This window comes from Bombina bombina, chromosome 7 (genome assembly GCF_027579735.1).
Source record: "Bombina bombina isolate aBomBom1 chromosome 7, aBomBom1.pri, whole genome shotgun sequence".
NCBI classification, from domain to species: Eukaryota; Metazoa; Chordata; class Amphibia; order Anura; family Bombinatoridae; genus Bombina; species Bombina bombina.
Genome location: NC_069505.1, coordinates 184,958,430 through 184,983,690, shown reverse-complemented (window position 1 = coordinate 184,983,690; position 25,261 = coordinate 184,958,430). Strand labels below are relative to the sequence as shown.

Sequence of the window (25,261 nt, the reverse complement as noted above, 5' to 3'; positions counted from 1 at the left end):
TATGACAAGGTCAATAACCGCCCCTTAAAGGTATAGTTGCTCAACTTAACAGATAGATAAGGATATGTGACAGAACCCTTAAAGGTATAGCTGCTCAACCTAACAGATAAGGATGTATGACACTCTACTATGCACAGGAACTGGGGTGCAGAAATATGGTAGCAGGCGCTCTGGACTGAGTCAAAATTTCAAATATTTGGCTGTAGCAGAAGGCAGTTTATTTGCTAAAGAGCAGTACAAGAATGAGTGTCTGCAGGCAACAGTGACGCATGGGTGGAGGTTCCTTGCAGGTTTGAAAAGGCAGTCAACACCAGAATTTTTATTGTTTAAAAAGATAGATAATCCCTTTATTACCCACTAGTCGATAAGCCTGCCCAGAGAGCAGTCTATTTATTTTATTTATTTATTTATTTACAGATTTAGCAACACCCTATTTTGTAAGTCTGATTTTATATAAATATTTAAGTTACAGGTGTAGCAATACTGTATTTTTATGGACTGCTGTCCTAAATATATAAAAAATATTTTATATATATATAATAAACTAAAGGTATAGCAACAATATTTATATAATAAAGCTACAGATGTAGCAACACTGCATTTAACAAAACTGCTTTGATTAATATATAAATTAAGCTTCAGGTGTGTAGTGATGCCCTATTTGTATCATTTACTATTTTTTTTTATATTTTTATATATATATATATATATATTTATTATTATTATTTTTAAATTTATATTACTCTCTATACAGTATAATATAAATAAGCTACAGACGTAGCAACACCTATTTGCAAGGTCTTTCTTATATTAAAGTAAAGATAAAGTTACCTTGATGTAGAACTTTAATAATATTCATTCCTCAAAATCAATATGAGTTTTATTCATAATTTTTTCAAATTTTGAGTCTAAATTTAAGTTATCACCATTTTTTACTCACTTTTTCTTGGTCCGCAAATTCATCCCGTGTGTTTTTTTTTGTTTTTGTTTTTTGAATAACCTATTGAAAATCTGGCTGTTAGGCAGCCGTCAAACTATGTCATCCACCTCCTGGATGATCTGCGTATGCGCTATGATTTAATCTTTGAATCGACGCGCGCTCCCGTTTCGTGCATACTTATTGGTATTATGTTAAAATTCACATTATATGTAATAGGCTTCCTAGAGACGGCTCCAATCCTGACGGCTCTTATATGATTAGCTGATTAGCGCATGCGCAGTAGGGATAGAAATCGCTGATTTGGGCAGGCACAGTTTAATGGAGCATTGTGAATGCACTTTGGAGAAACGTATAGAGCGGGTGGGACCGCTCTATACATCAGACTAGAGAATAAGGAAATAGCGATTGGGAGGAGTCAAGATAGGAACGATAGGGAATTATAAATATCTTTCATAAATATACAAAAAATTGACACTTATACATACATTTCCTTTCGATACATAAGGCTAAATTATATAAAGTGTTAGTGTGTGTGTGTGTATATATATATATATAATATATATATATATATATATATATATATATATATATATATATATATATATATATATATATATATATATATATAATCGCAATTTTTTATTTTAACGCGATTGCGATTTAATTGCAATTTTCTTATAAATGACTATAACACCTTAATTTTGCATTATAAAGTTTATTGAACACTACAGAATCTTAATGTACATGTTTCTCAATGTCCAATACACTCTTGGAGCATAAAAATACAAACCACAAAATAATTTAAATAAAATTTGCTGCCTGTGATGTGATTAAATAGTAGCCACTAGCCAGTTATTAGGTTTTATGACACACAACATTGTCATGTTTTCTGACTTGGACAGTCATTCTAATTGTGGACAGTGGTATGATTAACAAATGAAGCAGCGTAAGGCACACACACACACACACACACACACACACTATATATATATATATATATATATATATATATATATATATATATATATATATATATATATATATATATATTATTATTATTTTTTTTAAACATTTTAATTTGACTGAAAATGAGCCCTGCTCCTGTCCAGGAATCCATTACAGGCATATAGCAGTAGCGGTGGGGGGCTGCTCCTTTCAGAAATGCTGTGCCTTGCTGATATCAAATACATTGTAGATAGAGTTAAGTTAACCCAGCAGCTAATAGCCGAAGGGACTGCAGTTTTAGCATTTTTGGGAGCCGTGGGGTTAACTGCATCTGCTATGTATTTAAGCCATTTCTCAGAGAGCAGGAGATTGTGTGGGAGGTTCCATAATGTTTACATACCCTAAGTTTCAGACTGCAGACGTACCTAGGGGGAAATATAAGTAAGTGTCTTTTTCTGCTCTTCATTCCTGCATGGGTTACTTTTAGATTTCTAGATTGATCGCTGCTTCTCAGAACAGAAAGTGAAAGTAAAAGAGACATTTTACAAATGTGTGCTAAAAGCAACCACTAGATGGAGCTGGCTTGCAAGAAATCACAAAAAAATGAATGCATTACAGCCACTTCTAAAGGATTTTTTTATGTAGGAATAAATCGCGACTCCTCGCGGTTTTAAATCGCTTATGCGATTAATCGTGTGTATGTATGTGTGTATGTATATATATATTGAAAACACAAAGAGAGAGCGCCTAATGGTGTAATATCGTCAAGGTCGAAAGTAATACAAACATAAAAAGTATCTGCCAAGTGGATACTCACAAAGAGCTTAGCACTCGCAAGTAGTGCATACAGGCGGGCTGACCTTTGTACAGCAGTCAGTACGCTGAATGTGTGGAAGTCGTGTCGGAAATCTGTTATGATAGAAAAAGAACACAGAAGACCAATGGTGCAATATCGTCTAAATCCAAATGGACACGGCAAAAGAACACGGTTTCAGCAAGATGTATACTCACAATGGAGTTGGCACTCGCAAGTAGTGCATTAAGGCAGGCTGACCTTCATACAGCAGTCAGCATGCTGATTGTTTGTAGCTGTAGCTGTTATCGGCTTAGGCTTGTCCTCTGCACACCGGCGTGTGTACTGAATTCTCAGCTGTGGCTCAACTGTTTGCTGAGGGAAGGAAATCCTCTAGGTATGACGTGAACACAGAAAATGCACCTGAGGTTTGTTGCAGGCTCAGAATACACAAGGTGCATACAAATTAGTAGGTCACAAAATAAAAACGAGTGACTAAAATGTTTTTGAGATTGCCAATAAAAAAGGAAGTCAGCGGACAAAATGTTAGGTAAAAATAATTAAAAAGAGATTTATTTAAGAGCTAAACACAACGCGTTTCTCGGCCGATAAAGCTCACTGGCCGTTTCATCAGGTAAGTATAGCGGGAAAACCACATTTAAAAATACATAGGAAGGTCATGATTGGTTGGTACATCCACCAATAGATAACCAAACATTTTGTTACATTTAAGATACAATATTTCGCTGACATCCTAACAAAATACTTTAGTTACATGCAATAACAAGAATAAAAATGGTGTGTACATGGAAACAATGTTATAAATATTGTGTAATTTAAATGCCGCAGGAGAAACCTTTTGCTCTTTAGCTGGAGAGTACAAAATACTAAGCAGCTCGTTATGATCCTGCCGTAGTGGAGGAGATGTTCAAAAAATTGTAGGGACAAATGAGGCCACATGAACTATAGAAATGAAACATCAAATTGATAATTCTGCTGTTTAGAATACATAATAAACTATAAACCCTAATCAAGTCTTCCGTGTCATATACGAGTGTCTGCAACTGTATTATTAATGACAAAGAAATGGACATAATTAAGTATGTTGACGCTCACTAATTGAGACACAATTTATTTTGTATAGGGAGGAGGAATAGTGATACAAGATCTTTGTGATTACTTATCAGAGGCCAAACGGATTCTGAATGACAATAACTACTATAGAGTCCTAAAAACAGACCCTACATCTATCTTTCTAAAAGAATATCATATATTGATTGAAAGAGGCTCCAATCTTAATATTTTAAATAAAGATGAAAGAAATTTTCTTAAAGTCAGCAACCCTAGTGTGGCACATTATTATCATTTGCCAAAAATCCATAAGGATCAAAAACACCCCCCTGGCCGACCAATTATCGCCGGGATAGACAACTTAACATATAATTTATCTTACTATATTGACCTTTTTTTACAGAAACATGTTGTTGGCCTCAGATCCTATATCAAAGACAGTATGCATTTACTCAATAAAATTAAGGACTTTAAGAATAATGGTGACCTAATATGGATCACCTGTGACGTTAGTTCTCTCTACTCTAACATATCTCACGAATTAGGTTTACAGACAATCTTGTTGAAATTAAATGAAGATCACTATATGCCTCACTTTCAAAAAGAGTATATTATAGAATGTATTAGATTTATTTTACAACACAATTATTTTTTGTTTCAGGATTTATTTTATTTGCAAATCAAAGGTACGGCCATGGGCACCAGATTCGCCCCTAGCTTTGCCAACATTTTTATGGGCATTTTTGAGGATATATACATCTATAATTCCCCTGCTGGGGCGAGTCTGGTGTTCTATGGCCGCTACATTGATGACTTGATCTTTCTATGGAGAGGTGACCTTTCCTCAGCAACATTGTTTGCTGCTTCACTCAACCAAAATGATTTTGGTTTGTCTTTCACTGCTGATATCAACAAGCAGACAATAGATTTTTTTAGATCTCACATTAAGTTGGGACCAGTCAGGAAATCTTTGTTCAAAAAACATTTTTCAAGAAAGTAGACAGCAATAGTTATTTAAACTTCAAAAGTAATCATCATATCAACTGGCTATCAAACATCCCTTTTAGTCAATTTGAGAGAATTAGACGCAATTGTTCATCGCTAGAATCCTTTGACTTGCAGAGTAAAATCATCTATCAAAGGTTCCTTGACAAAGGATATCCTAACGACCTTTTGATAACTTGTAGAGACAAGGCCAGACTCCTAGATAGGGACACTTTACTCAACAAGAATAAGATCCCTAAAAAAAGAGAGAATGATAATTTTTCAGCGAAACCATTGTTCATCACTCAATACAATAATAATTACAAACAGATTAGACAGATTCTTAACAAACATTGGCCAATAATACTTAGAGATCCCATCTTGAAAAATTTAGTAGATAGTTATCCCAGAATCGTATATACCAGGGCTCCTACTCTGAGGAGCAAGCTAGCTCCCAGTAAAAAAGTCAAACATATTTTTTCTAACAAAAAATCCAATAATAATACAAATTTTCTTAGTCATATAGGAGTCTACAAATGTGGGAAAAGAGGCTGTAATACTTGCAAATATATACCATCTGGTATGAAAAAATTTTCCTCCAAAATAACTGGGGAAATTTTTCCCATTAAAAAATTTCTAAATTGTAATTCTATCTTTGTAATTTATGTCCTTGAATGTATTTGTGGGGCCCAATACGTGGGTCGTACCTCAAGAAAAGCCAGAACCAGGTGGGGAGAACATTTACGCAATTGTAAAAATTGCAAAAAGAAAAAGGTAAAACATAGTATACCAGAACATTGCCTGAATAAACATCAGGGCAATCCTGAAATTTTCAAATTTTATCCTATAGACTAAATACCTCCTTCAACAGATTACAATAGAATCATTAAATTAAGACAACGTGAAACCTTCTGGATTCACAAGTTGAATACTCTGTGGCCTTCAGGTTTGAATTCAAACTTGGATTTGGCAGCATTTAACTAATGAACACAATATTATCAAATGTTCTACTCTATTATCTGTATATCCTACACAGACAGAAAATAGTCTACCTGTGGTGTGAAGTTTAAAATAGAACACACCAAATACATGCTAATTCTACTCCAAAGTACACAGGATTAGTTATATTGCACAATGTATTGCAGGTACAAGAATCACATTATACCATATCAAATGCATATATTATATATATACAAAATAAATTGTGTCTCAATTAGTGAGCGTCAACATACTTAATTATGTCCATTTCTTTGTCATTAATAATACAGTTGCAGACACTCGTATATGACACCGAAGACTTGATTAGGGTTTATAGTTTATTATGTATTCTAAACAGCAGAATTATCAATTTGATGTTTCATTTCTATAGTTCATGTGGCCTCATTTGTCCCTACAATTTTTTGAACATCTCCTCCACTACGGCAGGATCATAACAAGCTGCTTAGTATTTTGTACTCTCCAGCTAAAGAGCAAAAGGTTTCTCCTGCGGCATTTAAATTACACAATATTTATAACATTGTTTCCATGTACACACCATTTTTATTCTTGTTATTGCATGTAACTAAAGTATTTTGTTAGGATGTCAGCGAAATATTGTATCTTAAATGTAACAAAATGTTTGGTTATCTATTGGTGGATGTACCAACCAATCATGACCTTCCTATGTATTTTTAAATGTGGTTTTCCCGCTATACTTGTATACTTACCTGATGAAACGGCCATTGAGCTTTATCGGCCGAGAAACGCGTTGTGTTTAGCTCTTAAATAAATCTCTTTTTAATTATTTTTACCTAACATTTTGTCCGCTGACTTCCTTTTTTATTGGCAATCTCAAAAACATTTTAGTCACTCGTTTTTATTTTGTGACCTACTAATTTGTATGCACCTTGTGTATTCTGAGCCTGCAACAAACCTCAGGTTCATTTTCTGTGTTCACGTCATACCTAGAGGATTTCCTTCCCTCAGCAAACAGTTGAGCCACAGCTGAGAATTCAGTACACACGCTGGTGTGCAGAGGACAAGCCTAAGCCGATTACAGCTACAAACAATCAGCGTGCTGACTGCTGTATGAAGGTCAGCCTGCCTTAATGCACTACTTGCGAGTGCCAACTCCATTGTGAGTATACATCTTGCTGAAACTGTGTTCTTTTGCCGTGTCCATTTGGATTTAGACGATATTGCACCATTGGTCTTCTGTGTTCTTTTTCTATCATAACAGATTTCCGACACGACTTCTACACATTCAGCGTACTGACTGCTGTACAAAGGTCAGCCCGCCTGTATGCACTACTTGCGAGTGCTAAGCTCTTTGTGAGTATCCACTTGGCAGATACTTTTCTCCTGTTAAGTGTGGTCAGTCCACGGGTCATCATTACTTCTGGGATATTAACTCCTCCCCAACAGGAAGTGCAAGAGGATTCACCCAGCAGAGCTGCTATATAGCTCCTCCCCTCTACGTCACACCCAGTCATTCTCTTGCACCCAACTAATAGATAGGATTTGTGAGAGGACTGTGGTGATTATACTTAGTTTTATACCTTCAATCAAAAGTTTGTTATTTTATAACAGCACCGGAGTGTGTTGTTCCTTCTCTGGTAGAATTTGAAGAAGAATCTACCTGAGTTTTTTGTATGATTTTAGCCGGCGTAGTTAAGATCATATTGCTGTTCTCGGCCATCTGAGGAGAGGTAAACTTCAGATCAGGGGACAGCGGGCAGGTTAATCTGCAAAGAGGTATGTAGCAGCATATTATTTTCTGACAATGGAATTGACTGAGAAAATTCTGCCATACCGATATAATGTAAGCTCAGCCTTAAATGCAGTAGTAGCAACTGGTATCAGGCTGTCATGTATGTATATTTTACACTTCAGTATTCTGGGGAATGGCACTTCACTGGGATAATACTGTATGCATAAGACTTTAGCCTAATTTGCAGTGACTAGCAACAGGCTTTCTAATGACATTTCATTTATTGATGTTAAACGTTTTTGCTGGCATGTTAAAGCGTTTAATTTTCTGAGGTACTGGGTGAAAAAATGTTTTGGGCACTGTTTTTTTTTTTTTTTTTTCCACTTGGCAGTCGTTTTATTTAATTTAAGACAGTTTACTGATCTCCCTCACTGTTGTGTGTGAGGGGGAGGGGCCTATTTTGGCGCTTTTGCTACGCATCAAAAAATTCAGTCAGAAGTCTCTTGTCTTCCCTGCATGATCCGGTTCGTCTCTACAGAGCTCAGGGGTCTTCAAAACTTATTTTGAGGGAGGTAATCACTCACAGCAGAGCTGTGAGATTGTAGCTGACTGTGATAAAAAACGTTTATTTCTGTACTTTTTTTCTGCTATCAGGGTTAGTTATCCATTGCTAATGGGGGCAATCCTTTGCTAAAATTGTGTTTTTACCGGAAAAGATTTGATGTTATAGTTTCTCAGTTTATTATTTCTCAACTGTCATAACTTTTTTCTGTGCTTCTTAAAGGCACAGTACGTTTTCATATTATTTGTAAATTACTTTGAAAAGTATTTCCAAGTTGCTAGTTTATTTGCTAGTGTGTTAAACATGTCTGATTCAGAGGAATATCTCTGTGCTATATGTGCTAAAGCCAAAGTGGAGCCCAATAGAAATTTATGTACTAATTGCATTGATGCTACTTTAAATAAAAGTCAATCTGTACAAATTGAACATATTTCACCAAACAACGAGGGGAGAGTTATGCCGACTAACTCGCCTCACGTGTCAGTACCTGCATCTCCCGCTCGGGAGGTGCGTGATATTGTAGCGCCGAGTACATCAGGGCGGCCATTACAAATCACATTACAGGATATGGCTAATGTTATGACTGAAGCTGGCTAAATTACCAGAACTAAGAGGTAAGCGTGATCACTCTGGGGTGAGAACAGAGTGCGCTGTTGATAATAGGGCCATGTCTGATACTGCGTCACAGTATGCTGAACATGAGGACGGAGAGCTTCAATCAGCAGGTGACGGTTCTGATTCCAATAGAATGGATTCAGACATTTCTAATTTTAAGTTTAAACTCGAAAACCTCCGTGTACTGTTAGGGGAGGTATTAGCAGCTCTAAATGATTGTAACACCGTTGCAATCCCAGAGAAATTATGTAGGCTGGATAGATACTATGCGGTACCGGCGAGTACTGACGTATTTCCTATACCTAAGAGGCTTACAGAGATAATTACTAAGGAGTGGGATAGGCCCGGTGTACCCTTTTTCCCCCCCTCCTGTGTTTAGAAAAATGTTTCCAATAGACGCCACCACACGGGACTTATGGCAGACGGTCCCTAAGGTGGAGGGAGCGGTTTCTACTCTGGCTAAGCGTACCACTATCCCGGTGGAGGATAGCTGTGCCTTTTCAGATCCAATGGATAAAAAATTAGAGGGTTACCTTAAGAAAATGTTTGTTCAACAAGGTTTTATATTGCAACCCCTTGCATGTATTGCGTCTGTCACGGCCGCGGCCGCTTTTTGGTCCGAGTCCCTGGAAGAGACTCTTGACTCAATAACTATAGATGAGATTTCAAACAAGCTTAAGACACTTAAGCTAGCTAATTCATTTATTTCGGATGCCGTAGTACATTTAACTAAACTTACGGCTAAGAATTCCGGATTCGCCATTCAGGCACGCAGAGCACTGTGGCTAAAATCCTGGTCAGCTGACGTTACTTCTAAATCTAAATTACTTAACATACCTTTCAAAGGGCAGACCTTATTCGGGCCCGGGTTGAAAGAAATTATCGCTGACATTACAGGAGGTAAAGGCCATGCCCTGCCTCAAGACAGAGCCAAACCTAAGACTAGACAGTCTAATTTTCGTTCCTTTCGTAATTTCAAAGCAGGAGCAGCATCAACTTCCTCTGCACCAAAACAGGAAGGAGCTGTTGCTCGCTACAGACAAGGCTGGAGACCTAACCAGTCCTGGAAAAAGGGCAAGCAGGCCAGGAAACCTGCTGCTGCCCCTAAGACAGCATGAATTGAGGGCCCCCGATCCGGGAACGGATCTAGTGGGGGGCAGACTTTCTCTCTTCGCCCAGGCTTGGGCAAGAGATGTCCAGGATTCCTGGGCGTTAGAGATCATATCTCAGGGATACCTTCTGGACTTCAAATCCTCTCCCCCAAAAGGGAGATTTCATCTGTCAAGGTTGTCAACAAACCAAATAAAGAAAGAGGCGTTTCTACGCTGTGTACAAGATCTTTTACTAATGGGAGTGATCCATCCGGTTCCGCGGTCGGAACAAGGACAAGGGTTTTACTCAAATCTGTTTGTGGTTCCCAAAAAAGAGGGAACTTTCAGGCCAATCTTGGATTTAAAGATCCTAAACAAATTCCTAAGAGTTCCATCGTTCAAAATGGAAACTATTCGGACAATCTTACCCATGATCCAAAAGGGTCAGTACATGACCACAGTGGATTTAAAGGATGCTTACCTTCACATACCGATTCACAAAGATCATTACCGGTATCTAAGGTTTGCCTTCCTAGACAGGCATTACCAGTTTGTAGCTCTTCCATTCGGATTGGCTACGGCTCCAAGAATCTTCACAAAGGTTCTGGGTGCTCTTCTGGCGGTACTAAGACCGCGAGGAATTTCGGTAGCTCCGTACCTAGACGACATTCTGATACAAGCTTCAAGCTTTCAAACTGCCAAGTCTCATACAGAGTTAGTACTGGCATTTCTAAGGTCGCATGGATGGAAGGTGAACGAAAAGAAGAGTTCTCTCTTTCCACTCACAAGAGTTCCCTTCTTGGGGACTCTTATAGATTCTGTAGAAATGAAGATTTACCTGACAGAAGACAGGTTAACAAAGCTTCAAAATGCATGCCGTGTCCTTCATTCCATTCAACACCCGTCAGTAGCTCAATGCATGGAGGTGATCGGCTTAATGGTAGCGGCAATGGACATAGTACCCTTTGCACGCCTACATCTCAGACCGCTGCAATTGTGCATGCTAAGTCAGTGGAATGGGGATTACTCAGACTTGTCCCCTACTCTGAATCTGGATCAAGAGACCAGAAATTCTCTTCTATGGTGGCTTTCTCGGCCACATCTGTCCAGGGGGATGCCATTCAGCAGGCCAGACTGGACAATTGTAACAACAGACGCCAGCCTACTAGGTTGGGGCGCTGTCTGGAATTCTCTGAAGGCTCAGGGACAATGGAATCAGGAGGAGAGTCTCCTGCCTATAAACATTCTGGAATTGAGAGCAGTTCTCAATGCCCTTCTGGCTTGGCCCCAGTTAACAACTCGGGGGTTCATCAGGTTTCAGTCGGACAACATCACGACTGTAGCTTACATCAACCATCAGGGAGGGACAAGAAGCTCCCTAGCAATGATGGAAGTATCAAAGATAATTCGCTGGGCAGAGTCTCACTCTTGCCACCTGTCAGCAATCCACATCCCGGGAGTGGAGAACTGGGAGGCGGATTTCCTAAGTCGTCAGACTTTTCATCCGGGGGAGTGGGAACTTCATCCGGAGGTCTTTGCCCAAATACTTCGACGTTGGGGCAAACCAGAGATAGATCTCATGGCGTCTCGACAGAACGCCAAGCTTCCTCGTTACGGGTCCAGATCCAGGGATCCGGGAGCGGTTCTGATAGATGCTTTGACAGCACCTTGGACCTTCGGGATGGCTTATGTGTTTCCACCCTTCCCGATGCTTCCTCGATTGATTGCCAGAATCAAACAGGAGAGAGCATCAGTGATTCTAATAGCGCCTGCATGGCCACGCAGGACTTGGTATGCAGATCTAGTGGACATGTCATCCTGTCCACCTTGGTCTCTACCTCTGAAACAGGACCTTCTGATCCAGGGTCCCTTCAAACATCAAAATCTAATTTCTCTGAAGCTGACTGCTTGGAAATTGAACGCTTGATTTTATCAAAACGTGGTTTTTCTGAGTCAGTTATTGATACCTTAATACAGGCTAGGAAGCCTGTTACCAGAAAGATTTACCATACAATATGGCGTAAATACTTATATTGGTGCGAATCCAAGAGTTACTCATGGAGTAAGGTTAGGATTCCTAGGATATTGTCTTTTTCTACAAGAAGGTTTAGAAAAGGGTTTATCCGCTAGTTCTTTAAAAAGACAGATTTCAGCTCTGTCCATTCTTTTACACAAACGTCTGTCAGAAGTTCCGGACGTTCAAGCTTTTTGTCAGGCTTTAGCTAGGATCAAGCCTGTGTTTAAAACTGTTGCTCCACCATGGAGTTTGAACTTAGTTCTTAATGTTTTACAGGGTGTTCCGTTTGAACCCCTTCATTCCATTGATATCAAGCTGTTATCTTGGAAAGTTCTGTTTTAATGGCTATTTCCTCGGCTCGAAGAGTCTCTGAGTTATCTTCCTTACATTGTGATTCTCCTTATCTGATTTTTCATTCAGACAAGGTAGTTCTGCGTACTAAACCTGGGTTCTTACCTAAGGTGGTCACTAACAGGAATATCAATCAAGAGATTGTTGTTCCATCTTTGTGTCCTAATCCTTCTTCGAAGAAGGAACGTCTTCTACACAATCTAGATGTAGTCCGTGCCCTGAAATTTTATCTACAGGCAACTAAGGATTTTCGACAAACGTCTTCCCTGTTTGTCGTTTATTCTGGTCAGAGGAGCGGTCAAAAAGCTTCGGCTACCTCTCTCTCTTTTTGGCTTCGTAGCATAATACGGTTAGCCTATGAGACTGCTGGACAGCAGCCTCCTGAAAGAATTACAGCTCATTCTACTAGAGCTGTGGCTTCCACTTGGGCCTTTAAGAATGAGGCTTCTGTTGAACAGATTTGCAAGGCTGCAACTTGGTCTTCTCTTCATACTTTTTCCAAATTTTACAAATTTGACACTTTTGCTTCTTCGGTGGCTGTTTTTGGGGGAGAGGTTCTTCAGGCAGTGGTTCCTTCCGTATAAAGAGCCTGCCTGTCCCTCCCGTCATCCGTGTACTTTAGCTTTGGTATTGGTATCCCAGAAGTAATGATGACCCGTGGACTGACCACACTTAACAGGAGAAAACAAAATTTATGCTTACCTTATAAATTCCTTTCTCCTGTAGTGTGGTCAGTCCACGGCCCGCCCTGTTTTTTATGGCAGGTCTAAATTTTTTAGTTATACTCCAGTCACCACTGCACCCTTTGGCTTCGAATGACTGGGTGTGACGTAGAGGGGAGGAGCTATATAGCAGCTCTGCTGGGTGAATCCTCTTGCACTTCCTGTTGGGGAGGAGTTAATATCCCAGAAGTAATGATGACCCGTGGACTGACCACACTACAGGAGAAAGGAATTTATCAGGTAAGCATAAATTTTGTTTTTATGTTTGTATTACTTTCGACCTTGACGATATTACACCATTAGGCGCTCTCTCTTTGTGTTTTCAATTTTTCAGTTCAACCGATTCACCACCGGTTTGGAGTGGAGCAGCCTTCCAGAATTATTGATTCCAACAGTGTTGATTTCACCTAATCTATCATTGACTCTGCACTTTATGTGAAATCGTTTGTATTTTTACATATTTTTTATTATTTTTTTAATATTTTATTATATTTTATTTATTGTCAATATATGTAATACTTTATCACTTGATTCATACGTATACACTTTTTTGGGATGAAGTCTTTTTGAGTACACACTACCATTTATGTGAAGTTACTTATTCTTTCAACTAGACACATTTAGTTTTTTTTTTTTTTTAGGTATACACATCTAAAAACATTGTATCTCTTTTGCGCTTATATTCACTTAGGTGCCAATACTAACACAATATTACAATTCATGATCACTATTAGATCCATACTTCGAACACATTATTTTTGTCACGTTAGCACAGATTTACACGCACATTATTTGTGCATCAGTATAGCGCACCCTATTGTATGATTTTATATCGTACTTTTTTTACTTCCTTTATGTATGTGTGTGTGTGTATATGTGTATATATATATATATATATATATATATATATATATATATATATATATATATATATATATATATATATTAGGGCTGGGCGATATGACCCAAAAAAAAATTGTGATTTTATTAAAAATGACTATAACACCTTCATTTAGCATTAAACAATGTATTTAACACTACAGAATCTTAATGTACATGTTTATCAATGTCCAATACACTATTTGAGCATAAAAATACAAAACAAAAAATAGTTGCAATAAAATTTGCTGCCTGTGATGTGATAAAATAGTAGCCACTAGCCAGTTATTAGGTCTTATGACATGCAAGTTCACACAACATTCATGTTTTATTGGACAGTCATTCTAACCGTGTGGATACAGTGGTTTGATTAACATATAAAGCAGTGTAAGCATGGAGAAACCTGAAAATTGCTCTTTACAGCAGTATGACTTGTAAAGTTCTGTATATATAAATAAATATAAGTGCAGTTAGCAGTAAAGTAAGTACAATGAATGCACACACTGTCCAGGGAAACATGAGGGATATTGCATTGACAAGGTCAATCCTGACATCCTGCAACCTGTCATATACAATCACACACTAGTCACAGCTATTCTGTAATAGTAGATCTATATAAAAGACCACTAAGAAGTAGAACACATCAACACAGTTATATACAGGAGGTAGTAGTACATAACAAATTAACTCAAAACATACAAACAAAGCTAATTTAAATTAGCTGGCCAGTTCTTACCACATTGCCCATGTTTTCTTGGGCAGTTAGTCTACCTGTGGTAAGAGTAATATATGAAGCAGTGTGTGCAGCATGTAGAAAGAAATCTGAAAAGTGCTGACTGAGGACTATCCAGCTGCATGATGACTGCAGGTCAGGATGAAAGCCAATTGCTGCCACACACTCGTAATTCTCTGCAAAAATGGCCATTTTGCGGGCATTCTCAGGTCCGCCCACAGCTGCACCCTGGTCCGCCTCTCATCCTCCCTCTCCGCCTCCGTTTTCATGAAGATTAAAGAATTTATTATTTTTTTCAAGAAAATCACGTACTCACGCGTTTTTTAAACCACAGCGATTAATCGTGGTTTAAAACTGCATGTGCGGTTAAACGTGCAGCCCTAATAAATATATATATATATATATATATATATATATATATATATATATATTTTTTTTTAGAAAGGTTAAGCACTCACTGGACTGCGGTCATCAATGTGATAGCAATTTTATTAGTGACGTTTTGGGACAAAAACAGTCCCTTCCTCTGACAAAGAACATTACAAAATATCAAACATTTAAAGGTGAACAAAACCCTCCCCCCTGTGAGCTACCCAATCACTGTGATCTGCGTGTGTGATCAGGAGAAACCAGTCTCCTGATAGGTTAAGGACCAAAGGTCAATTCATTTGATAGGATAAAAAACTGTCAATCAATAATATGTATTGGTGTGTGTTAATGTGTATCAGTCTAAGTGCATTGAAAGTGTTTAAAAGTGATTTAAAATGCAAAGTTCAGGGTCAGCAACAAATATAACTGAAAATCCAGACAGCAGCTAGTGTGACAAGGTCGAATAAGACTGTGTGGGCACGAATGTGACTTAATAACCCCCGCCAATGGCAATGATCAACACAAAAGGTGCTGGCTCAAACAACCAATCACATAAATCAATGGTGCATCTGCCTCCACCCCTCGAGGCAACAGTATCTAACACACCACACATAGCGGACCAGTCTGTCAATATGGCAAATAGGCTTGCTACGCATCAATAAAGATAGTCTCGTGTAATCTCCCCAGTCAATCGATATTTGTGCCTAACACATAATAAATGTCATCGATCCGATCTTGCATTATTCTCACATAATAAGAAAAACCTCTATGCCTATATAGTATAAATAATAATCCTGAAAAAGTCGCAACTAATAATAAAATTGATAACCCCTAATCTGAGAATCCCCCCCCCCCCCCCCCCCCATCGCAATCTACCTAAAAAAAAAAAAAGTTATTAACCACTAAACCGCAAAGCCACCCATATTACCGCCATACCTCCAAAACTACAACTAATAAAATTAATTACCCCTAATCTGACATCCCCCCCCCACATCGCAATTTAAATAATACACTTATTAACCACTAAACCGCCAAACACAAAGATCGTAATGTAATTTATAAATGAATTAACTCTTATTCTGCCATTTAAATAAAACGCAAAAAACTAATTAATATATTAAAAATACTAAACCGCAAAAAAAAAACACATTGCAAAAAACTAATTAAAACAACCTCTAAACCGCCAACCCACACCAGAACGCTAAGTATTTTTTTTTTCTAACTATCCCCCTAACCTAACACCCCCATAATTTAACCCTAATTAAATTAAAATGTTAAATTATTTAAAAATCTAAATTAAACAAATACCTAAAAGTACTAAAATGAAAATCAAAATGCTAAAATTATAAAGAATAAAAAAGCTAAAATTACAGAAAAAAACAAACTACATTATCAAAAATAAAAATACTCCTAATTTAATACCCCCTTTAAAAAAAAAACACACTCAAAATAAAACCCTAATCTAATGCTAAACTACCAATAGCCCTTAAAGGGGCTTTTTGTAGGGCATTGCCCTAAAGAAATCAGCTCTTTTACATTAAAAATAAACTAAACCCCCCCAAAAAACTAAACTACCCATTGCCCCTAAAGGGACATTTGTATGGGCATTGCCCTTAAAAGGGTACTTTACAGTCCTTTAAATGGGCATTCAGCTCTTTCACATAGCCCAAATCCCTAATCTTAAAAATAACCCCCAACCCATAAAAAAACTAACACTAACCCCAAATAGTTACTCACAGTTCCTGAAGTTCAGTGGAGAAGGTCTTCTTCCAGGCAGGTCCATCATCTTCTATCTTCATCCACAACAAAGGCAGCACTGTGCAGCGGTGCGGAGCGGTCTTCCCAGATGTTGTGATCCTCGGCGGTGTGGAAGCTCCTCTTCATGCGATCGTCCGCCGCACACTGAAGATTGAATGCAAGGTGTATCCCATATTTATTGGCCATTTTCGGAATCTACCTGGATGCAGCAAATTCTTTTGGCTGCGCACGCAACCAACATTCTTTTGGCTGCCTCGTGCTGCCAACATTCTTTTGAGGATGCGTGTGCAACTGGCGACACCGACGGACTCGTTACAAACGCATTTATAGTATAGAGTCCCCAGTTTTGCATGACCAACACTGTTATATTAATATGCTTTTTACCTCTGTGATTAACTTGAATCTAAGCCCCCTGATCACATGACACATTTTATTTATTATCTATTGACTTTCATTTTAGCCAATTAGTGCAGTGTTTGCCAGAAGCCACGGGCGTGATCACAATGTTAGCTATATGGCTCACATGATCTAGCTCTCCCCTGTTGGGAAAAGCAAATAAAAAAAAAAAAAAAAACGTGATAAGAGGCGGCCTTCAAGGGCTTAGAAATTATCATATGAGCCTTTCTAGGTTTAGCTTTCAACTAAAAATACCAAGAGAACAAAGCAAAATTGGTGATAATAGTAAATTGGAAATTTGTTTATACATGCTGTATCTGAATCAGGAAAGTTTTATTTTGGACTTGACTGTCCCTTTAAGGCTGCTTTTCTGAAAATAGAGTTTGGGATTTGGTCAGAATTGTGGTCTCCTCAATGCGAGATACAGGCAGATACTTATCCGTCATGCAATACCTTCAGGGAGGCATCTGATTGCCTGTATGTTTGTGGTCGTTGTCATACTACAAAATAAATTTGGGGCCAAAGTAATTTAGAACAAGGAGCCCTGGAAGTGATGATATGCCCCCCACAGAGCCCTGATCTCACTATCTTTGAGTATGTCTGGGATTACATTAAGCAACTGAGGCTGCCTAAAACCACAGAACAGTGGTTAATTGTCCTAGAACTTTGGAACACACCCATCTTCCGTGTTCCCAAAAATAGTGTGCAAGTGTAGCTAGAAGAATTTACGCTGCTTTGTAGGCAAAGGGTGGTCATACCAAATATTGAATTGATTTAGATTTTTCTGCATTCTCCTAATTGATAAAAATAAACTATTAACATTTCTATTTTTAAAAGCATTTTTTCACACCTACCTAAGACTTTTGCACAGTAGTATTTATGTAGGTGTAATATAAATAGTATATATCTGTTTCATTTCTTATGTTTCAAGATAGGAATGTGAGAGTTTTATGTTGCGTGGAAATATATTGCGCTCACTGTACAAGGCGTACTTGAAAAACCACTTTGCCTTATGACGCTTTTCAGGGAGTCTGACAACCAACCATGCAAGCACACCTTAGATATTCTGAAGCATTTCTGAAAGGTTGAGGCTTTTATCTTCAAAATAGGTGAAAGGAATTCATTTGGTTTCCCACTCACTAAGGTTTAGCATGTTCATTACAGGAAGAAGCAACGTTTGCATTTGTGGAAAATAGTTACCAGTTGCCCTCTGTACGGACTGTCAACCAAGGTATAATCATCTCTTTGGGTAGTTTCAACTGATGTTCCATCTCCTTGTGTTATCACCATTTTATAGATTCATACTATAAAGGGTACAATACGTGCCAGGCGTTTAAAAAAATTTGGTTTTGACACAAGGCAGAATACACTTCTGGACATGTTATTTTACTTGTATAGAGGTGCTGGGGTCACAGTGGCACCTCTCACCTTTGGTGGTGTGCATTACTTGTATCCGGCTGCAGCGGCTCCACATTGCTGTCTTCCTACACTTTTCCGTCACCCCTGACACTATGTGCAACACTTAAAGGGACACTCAAATCAAAATTAAAATTTCCTGATTCAGATAGCACATGCAGTTTTAAACAACTTTCCAATTTACTTCCATTAACAAAATGTGCACAGTCTTTTTATATTTAAACTTTTTAAGTCACCAGCTCTTACTGAGCATGTGCAAGAATTCACAGAAGAATTTATGCATTTGTGATTAGCTGATGGCTGTCACATGGTACAGGGGGAGTGGAAATAGACATAACTTAAAATTGTCAGAAAAAAAATCTACTACTCTCATTTTGAAGTTCAGACTAAGTGCTATTGCATTGTCTTGTTATCTTGCATTTGTTGATTATGCAAATCTAATTCTGTTGACTGGTCCTTTAAAGTGTGACATGCTCAGTAACCCAGGCACTAAGCCTCTAAAGATAATGGCCAGTCACATGTTTAAAGGGACAGTCTAGTCCAAATTAAACTTTCATGATTAAGATAGGACATGCAATTTTAAACAACTTTCCAGCTTACTTTTATCATCAAATTTGCTTTATTTTCTTGGTATTCTATGTTGAAAGCTGAACCTAGGTAGGCTAAAATGCTAATTTCTAAGCCCTTGAAGACCGCCTCTTATGTCAATGCATTTGACAGTTTTTTTCACAATTAGAGGGGGTTAGTTCATGTGTAACATATAGATAACATTGTGCTCCTGCCCGTGGAGTTACTTATGAGAGGGCACTGTCTGTCAAAAGCACTGAGATAAAAGTAATCACAAAGGTAAAAAAGTATATTAATATAAGTGTGTTGGTTATGCAAAACTGGGGAATATGTAATAAAGGGATTATCATTTTTTTTTAAAAAAAATTAAAAATTTAAACTGTAAAAATCCTGGAGTAGACTGTCCTTTTTAAATAACTCATGCAAGGTTTACACGGGGCATAATTTAACCGATTGAACACCCATATGGGCAGTGAAAGGTTAAGTCGTTGGTGCATGTTTATTTCAGGTAGACTAGGGGTTATAACACTATGTGAGTTAAATCAATGCTTTGTGTAGCACTTGGTGTGTGTACCTCGGAATAAAGGCTTTCTAGGGCAGTTTTATACCCTGGAAAGAAAAACATTTGAAATGTTAACACTATAGTGGCAGGGCTGCCTGAATTCTGGTTTCTTAATACATTATCATATTTTATATATGTCCTTTCATCTGTTTTTTTTTTTTTTCAATTTAAATTTGCAACATTGTATTTGTTTTACGTGTAACCCTTCTCATGTTTACGCACATTTGTATGGGTTTTACTTTTTTTTTTGTTTTGTTTACTGGATATCTGTATGTTTGTGCAGATTGTTAATATGTACATATATCTTTATGTAAACATATGATATACATGTGCGTATAAAGTTTCTCATCAGTTTGTTTTCTTTAACTGGCTATTGTCAGCCTGCCTACACAGCCCACCCAATACCCCACTTTTCTTTTTTATACTCAATGTTATTTGTAAAAACCAACAAATTAACCAGGTCTGAAAAAGACATTTAGTAAACTATTGCTATTTATTTATTTATACATAACTATTTCCTTTTTACAGATCATTGTTTAGCTGTTTTAATGGCACTTCCTAATGTTGAAGAGGTTAAGCAGATTTGTTTTGCCATGTAATGCAGGCTCGGTGATGCTAATGGCACTCTAAAGGATTTGCATGGCTAAGCCATTTAATGATCTTGCGGCTCTTACGCATGTATATGGCAATATCTATTTTTCCTCTTGCTAATCAGTTTCTTTTGTATATCTGAATGTTTCTCTATTGTCTGATCATATACATTGAACGCTATTCCCTTTTTAAACTTATGATGATGTACTTAGCTATAAAATGCCAGCAAGTTCCCCCAACACAACCCTTAAAGGCGATTTGACATACAACATACAAATGTCTAATGTATTTAGACATTTCATTTGCGTTTCTAGAGTGCTAGAGTTTTTTTTGGTTTTGTTTTTTATTTTGGTTTATGTAAGCAATAGTGTTTTCCACACTGCCTGTAAAAACCCAAAAGCAAGTTCTTCAAGTAATTTTTCAGAATGTTGCAAAAAAGAAAACAAATAGCTGATTTAGGTAATTTGCAGCACTTTAAAAAACTTTTTTTTTCTTACCTCTCTAGGGAGAGAAGCACAAGATTTACACAAATGCAAGAGCTATTTAACGTCCCTTTAAGCTACGTCAGTAGTTGCACTTTATAACATTCCTTTCACTGACTGTGTAGGGTGTGTTAGTTTAGGTGGGACAGACATAAAGTTCTTTGTCACTCACTCTCTTCCTTTCTGTGTCTAATACATATGTTTATAGGTTTTCATTGGAGAACTGCCCCAGGACTTTCTGCGCATCACCCCAACTCAGCAGCAACAACAGATTCAACAGGACGCCCAGGCTGCTCAGCAGTTGCAGTACTCTGGAGCAATGGGAACCATGGGACGACTTAGCATCACTGTTGTTCAGGTACGTCAGTGCTGTCACATCTTGCGTTCAAAACAGTACCAAGTAGTCTTGTTTAGGAGGTGCTGGACCAGGGGGTGCATCAAGTATTGGAAACTCCTTAGGTACTCTCCAAATTGACCACAAAGTGAGGGGTTTCTCAGCAACACTAGAAGAAAGCTCACAATAATGAAATATGTCAGTGAAGAGAAAAAAAAAAAAATTAATCACAGGATATAAAGGTGATAATCCACCAGTTTATTGAAGATATGAAATTGCAGCTCATTCATGTAAAATATTAGCAAAAGTAGTTATTTTAATACCAATGCGTTTCAACAGTATTCCACCACCTTTTTTCAAAAGTTTAAAGCTTCAACAAAAAAGCTATAGACCCTTCCGCTACCATAGCGGTTTAAATGCATACAAAATTTTCAAAGCATAAAAAAAAATTAAGTTCATTTTATAACTTTAAATGTTTTTTTATATGCTTTGAAAATTTATGTTTTAAATGGGTAATATTTTAAAACGATGTATTTACATTTTGTGGTTTTTTTTTTGGTTTTTTTTAAACAAAATGTTTTATTGTAACATCCTTGACCCGGAACACTTGAAGGGCCATAATACTCATATGCTAAATCACTTGAAACTGATGCAGTATAACTGTAAAAAGCTGACAGGAAAATATCACCTGAGCATCTCTATGTAAAAAAAGAAGATATTTTACCTCACAACTTCCTCAGCTCAGCAGAGTAAGTTCTGTGTAAAAAGTTATACTCAGCTGCTGCAGGTAAAAAAATAATAATGAAGAAATTAACAGCAGCCAATCAGCATCAGCAGTGCTGAGGTCATGAACTCTGTTATTGTGATCTCATGAGATTTCACTTAACTCTCATGAGATTTCATAGTAAACTTATTTAAACTGAATAGGGAAATAAGATGAGTGTTCAAGAAGCTTGCTCCTTTGCCTGTCCCAGGACAGACATACTGATTTGCTTCTTAGAAGTCCTTTACAATGGGATGTGGCTACTGAGGAACTTTTGAGGTAAAATATCTTTCTTTTTTACATAGAGATGTTCAGGTGATATTTTCTAGTCCGCCTTTTAGAGCTATACTGCATCGCTTTCAAGTGTTTCAACATTTGGGTATCATGACCCTTTAATTGAATCCCGGAAGGGATGGTGTTTCTTGTATGTATTTAAACCGATATGGTAGCGGAAGTGTCTCTAGCTTTTTTTTGTTGAAACTTTTTTAAGCTTTTGAAAAACGCGGTGGAATACCATTGAAATGCATTGGGATTAATACTTGAATATTGATAATATTTTACATTAAGGAGCTGTAATTTTGTATCTTCAATAAATTGACCGATCATCACCTATATATCCTGTGAGTACTTTTCTTTTTGGTTATTCTCTTCACTGGCATACTACATTATTGTGAGCTTTCTTCTAGTGTTGCTAAGAAACTGCACACTTCGTGGTCAATTTGGAGAGTACCTAAGCAGTTTCCAATACTTGATGTTCCCCCTGGTCCAGTGCCTCCTGTACACTACTTCATTTGCTTGAGACTGTGGGACGGCAGCGGTCTTTAGTAAAGAGGAGTATCCACATCTTCATCATATTATTATTATTATTATTATTTCTACTCCTATCTATTTGTTATTTTAGAGGTTTTTTATTTAAAACCGTACCATGGTATATGCTCTTCTACAAGTGTTTGTAATTTATAGGGGAGACCTGTTTGCTATACTGTCCTTAAAGGGACATTAAACCCCAAAAAAATCTTTGATTCAGATAGAGAATATCATTTTAAACAACTTTCTAATTTACTTCTATTACCTAATTTGCTTCATTCTCTTGAAAAACATATCTAGATAGGCCCAGTAGCTGCTGATTGGTGGCTGCACATAGATGCCTCATGTGATTGGCTCGCCAATGTGCATTACTCTTTCTTTAACAAAGGATATCTAAAGAATGAAGCAAATTCGAAATTAGAAGTAAATTGGAATGTTTAAAATTGTATTCTCTATCTGAATCATGAGAATTTTTTTGGGGGTTTAATATCCCTTTAACAATAAGAGTTTTTCTTTTCTCATAAACTTTAATTAACCTTTTGAAAAATTTTCTTCCACTGGTGATTCAGGCGAAGCTTGCTAAGAATTATGGAATGACTAGAATGGACCCCTACTGTCGAGTCCGTTTAGGGTATGCAGTGTATGAGACCCCCACTGCTCACAACGGTGCTAAGAACCCCCGGTGGAACAAGGTGATCCAATGCACTGTTCCACCTGGAGTAGATTCATTTTACCTGGAAATTTTTGATGAGGTTAGTAAATGCAAAGTTACATTTTTAAAACTGTGCAGGTGAACTCCTCACTCGCATTCCTTTATCTTGATCTATTTTCATTTGCAGTAGGAGCTGGCAAATGGTTGTTTGTTCCTAACTTCATATATGATATTCTTTCTAATTTACAGAGAGCATTTTCCATGGATGACCGTATTGCCTGGACACATATTACCATCCCAGAGACCTTGAAGGAAGGGAAAGTCGTAGATGAATGGTTCAGCCTTAGTGGAAGGCAAGGAGATGACAAGGAGGGCATGATAAACCTGGTGATGTCCTACACGGTGAGCCCAGATAAGGACATTATGAAGTTGTAACACCTCAAAGCTTAGAGCCTCAGACACTTAATCTGATGGCATTATATAAAGTGGTTTAAGGTGGCAATATAAAACAGGGCAAAGGTAGGAAGGTGCTTTGATATAAGTACTGTTGGGTATATGTCCTCTGACTGCTGCATTGGTTAGAAACACCTATTGTTATAGCGCAGGGGTGGTGAATGGTTTTGTGTGTGTGCCCAAATTGGTAATCTCTTAGTGTGCATGGTACTTTTTATTTGTAAAGTAACATTAAATCTATTTTTTTTTATACCATTATAATATATCAACATCGATTCTTAAGAAAAATCATTTCTGAAGCACTACAGTTGCTGCAAATTTTTAAACTAAGCAGTATAGTGGTAGTCATGAGGCGGAGTGCTAGCAAATTTATGAGTTCCCTCTTGGGCGCTTATGACAGAAGTTTGCTAACCCTGGTAGCGCATTTATTCTGTTTTACGATATGTCTTTGCGTATATAGAATGCTAATACTGGTTCCCTATATTTGTGTGTACAGTGGAGATGTTTTGATTAATTTCAGTGAGCATATTACCGTGTGTGTTGGGATATACTGTGTTTATTGGGTAAGTTGTAGTTTATAGTGTGTTGATGCCATGTTGAGCTCTATAGCCATTTACCAAATAGCAATGTTATGTGACGCACATATTTATACTGTCCCCTCCCACAAACTAATTTGTAAACTACATTGCCTTGGACTAGACTCAAGAATAGTTTTAGCATAACTAAACATCTTTTATATCAAAATCACAAGGTGATTTTCTGTCTCTGTTAAGAAACAACTTATAAATATACTTTCATTATTTCTTCTGTTATGTGTGATCAGTCCACGGGTCATCATTACTTCTGGGATATAACTCCTCCCCAACAGGAAATGCAAGAGGATTCACCCAGCAGAGCTGCATATAGCTCCTCCCCTCTACGTCAGTCCCAGTCATTCTCTTGCACCCAACGACTAGATAGGATGTGTGAGAGGACTATGGTGATTATACTTAGTTTTTATGACTTCAATCAAAAGTTTGTTATTTTAAAATAGCACCGGAGCGTGTTATTACTTCTCTGGCAGAGTTTGAGGAAGAATCTGACAGAGATTTTTTACTATGATTTTAACCGGAGTCGTTAAGATCATATTGCTGTTCTCGACCATCTGAGGGAGGTAAAGGCTTCAGATCAGGGGACAGCGGGCAGATGAATCTGCATTGAGGTATGTGGCAGTTTTTATTTTCTGAATGGAATTGATGAGAAAAGCCTGCCATACCGTTAAAATGACATGTATGTATACACTTCAGTATTCTGGGGATGGTATTTCACCGGAACTACTGTGTTAAAGGTCACTAATCCTTTTAATAACTATTCTCATGTTAAACGTTTTTGCTGGAATGTAGAATCGTTTACATTGCTGAGGTACTGTGTGAATAAATATTTGGGCATTATTTTCCACTTGGCAGTTTTTTGCTTTAATTGTGACAGTTTCGTTTCTCTTCACTGCTGTGTGGGAGAGGGAGGGGCCGTTTTTGGCGCTCTTTGCTACGCATCAAAAAATTCCAGTCAGCTACTTTTATATTTCCTGCATGATCCGGTTCATCTCTGACAGATCTCAGGGGTCTTCAAACTTCTTTGAAGGGAGGTAAATTCTCTCAGCAGAGCTGTGAGAATTCTTATAGTGACTGTGTATAAAAAACGTTGTTTTGTTTTCTTATGTACAAATTTAATTAGTGTTGT

At 37.5% G+C, this 25,261-nt stretch overlaps 1 protein-coding gene across 3 annotated transcripts in view; it reads left to right on the top strand.

Moving 5' to 3' along the window:
* The window catches only part of TOLLIP (toll interacting protein), a 133,902-nt gene that overhangs the window by 16,401 nt on the left and 92,240 nt on the right, over positions 1–25,261 (top strand). Inside the window, exons 1-5 of one of the 3 annotated variants that reach the window (XM_053720478.1) lie at positions 17,984–17,999; positions 18,080–18,146; positions 20,742–20,891; positions 23,007–23,189; positions 23,339–23,491. In XM_053720478.1, coding sequence (XP_053576453.1) covers positions 20,853–20,891; positions 23,007–23,189; positions 23,339–23,491 — 375 coding nt within the window. In that variant the 5' untranslated portion in view covers positions 17,984–17,999; positions 18,080–18,146; positions 20,742–20,852. The other 2 variants (XM_053720477.1, XM_053720476.1) reach the window with 2 other exon arrangements.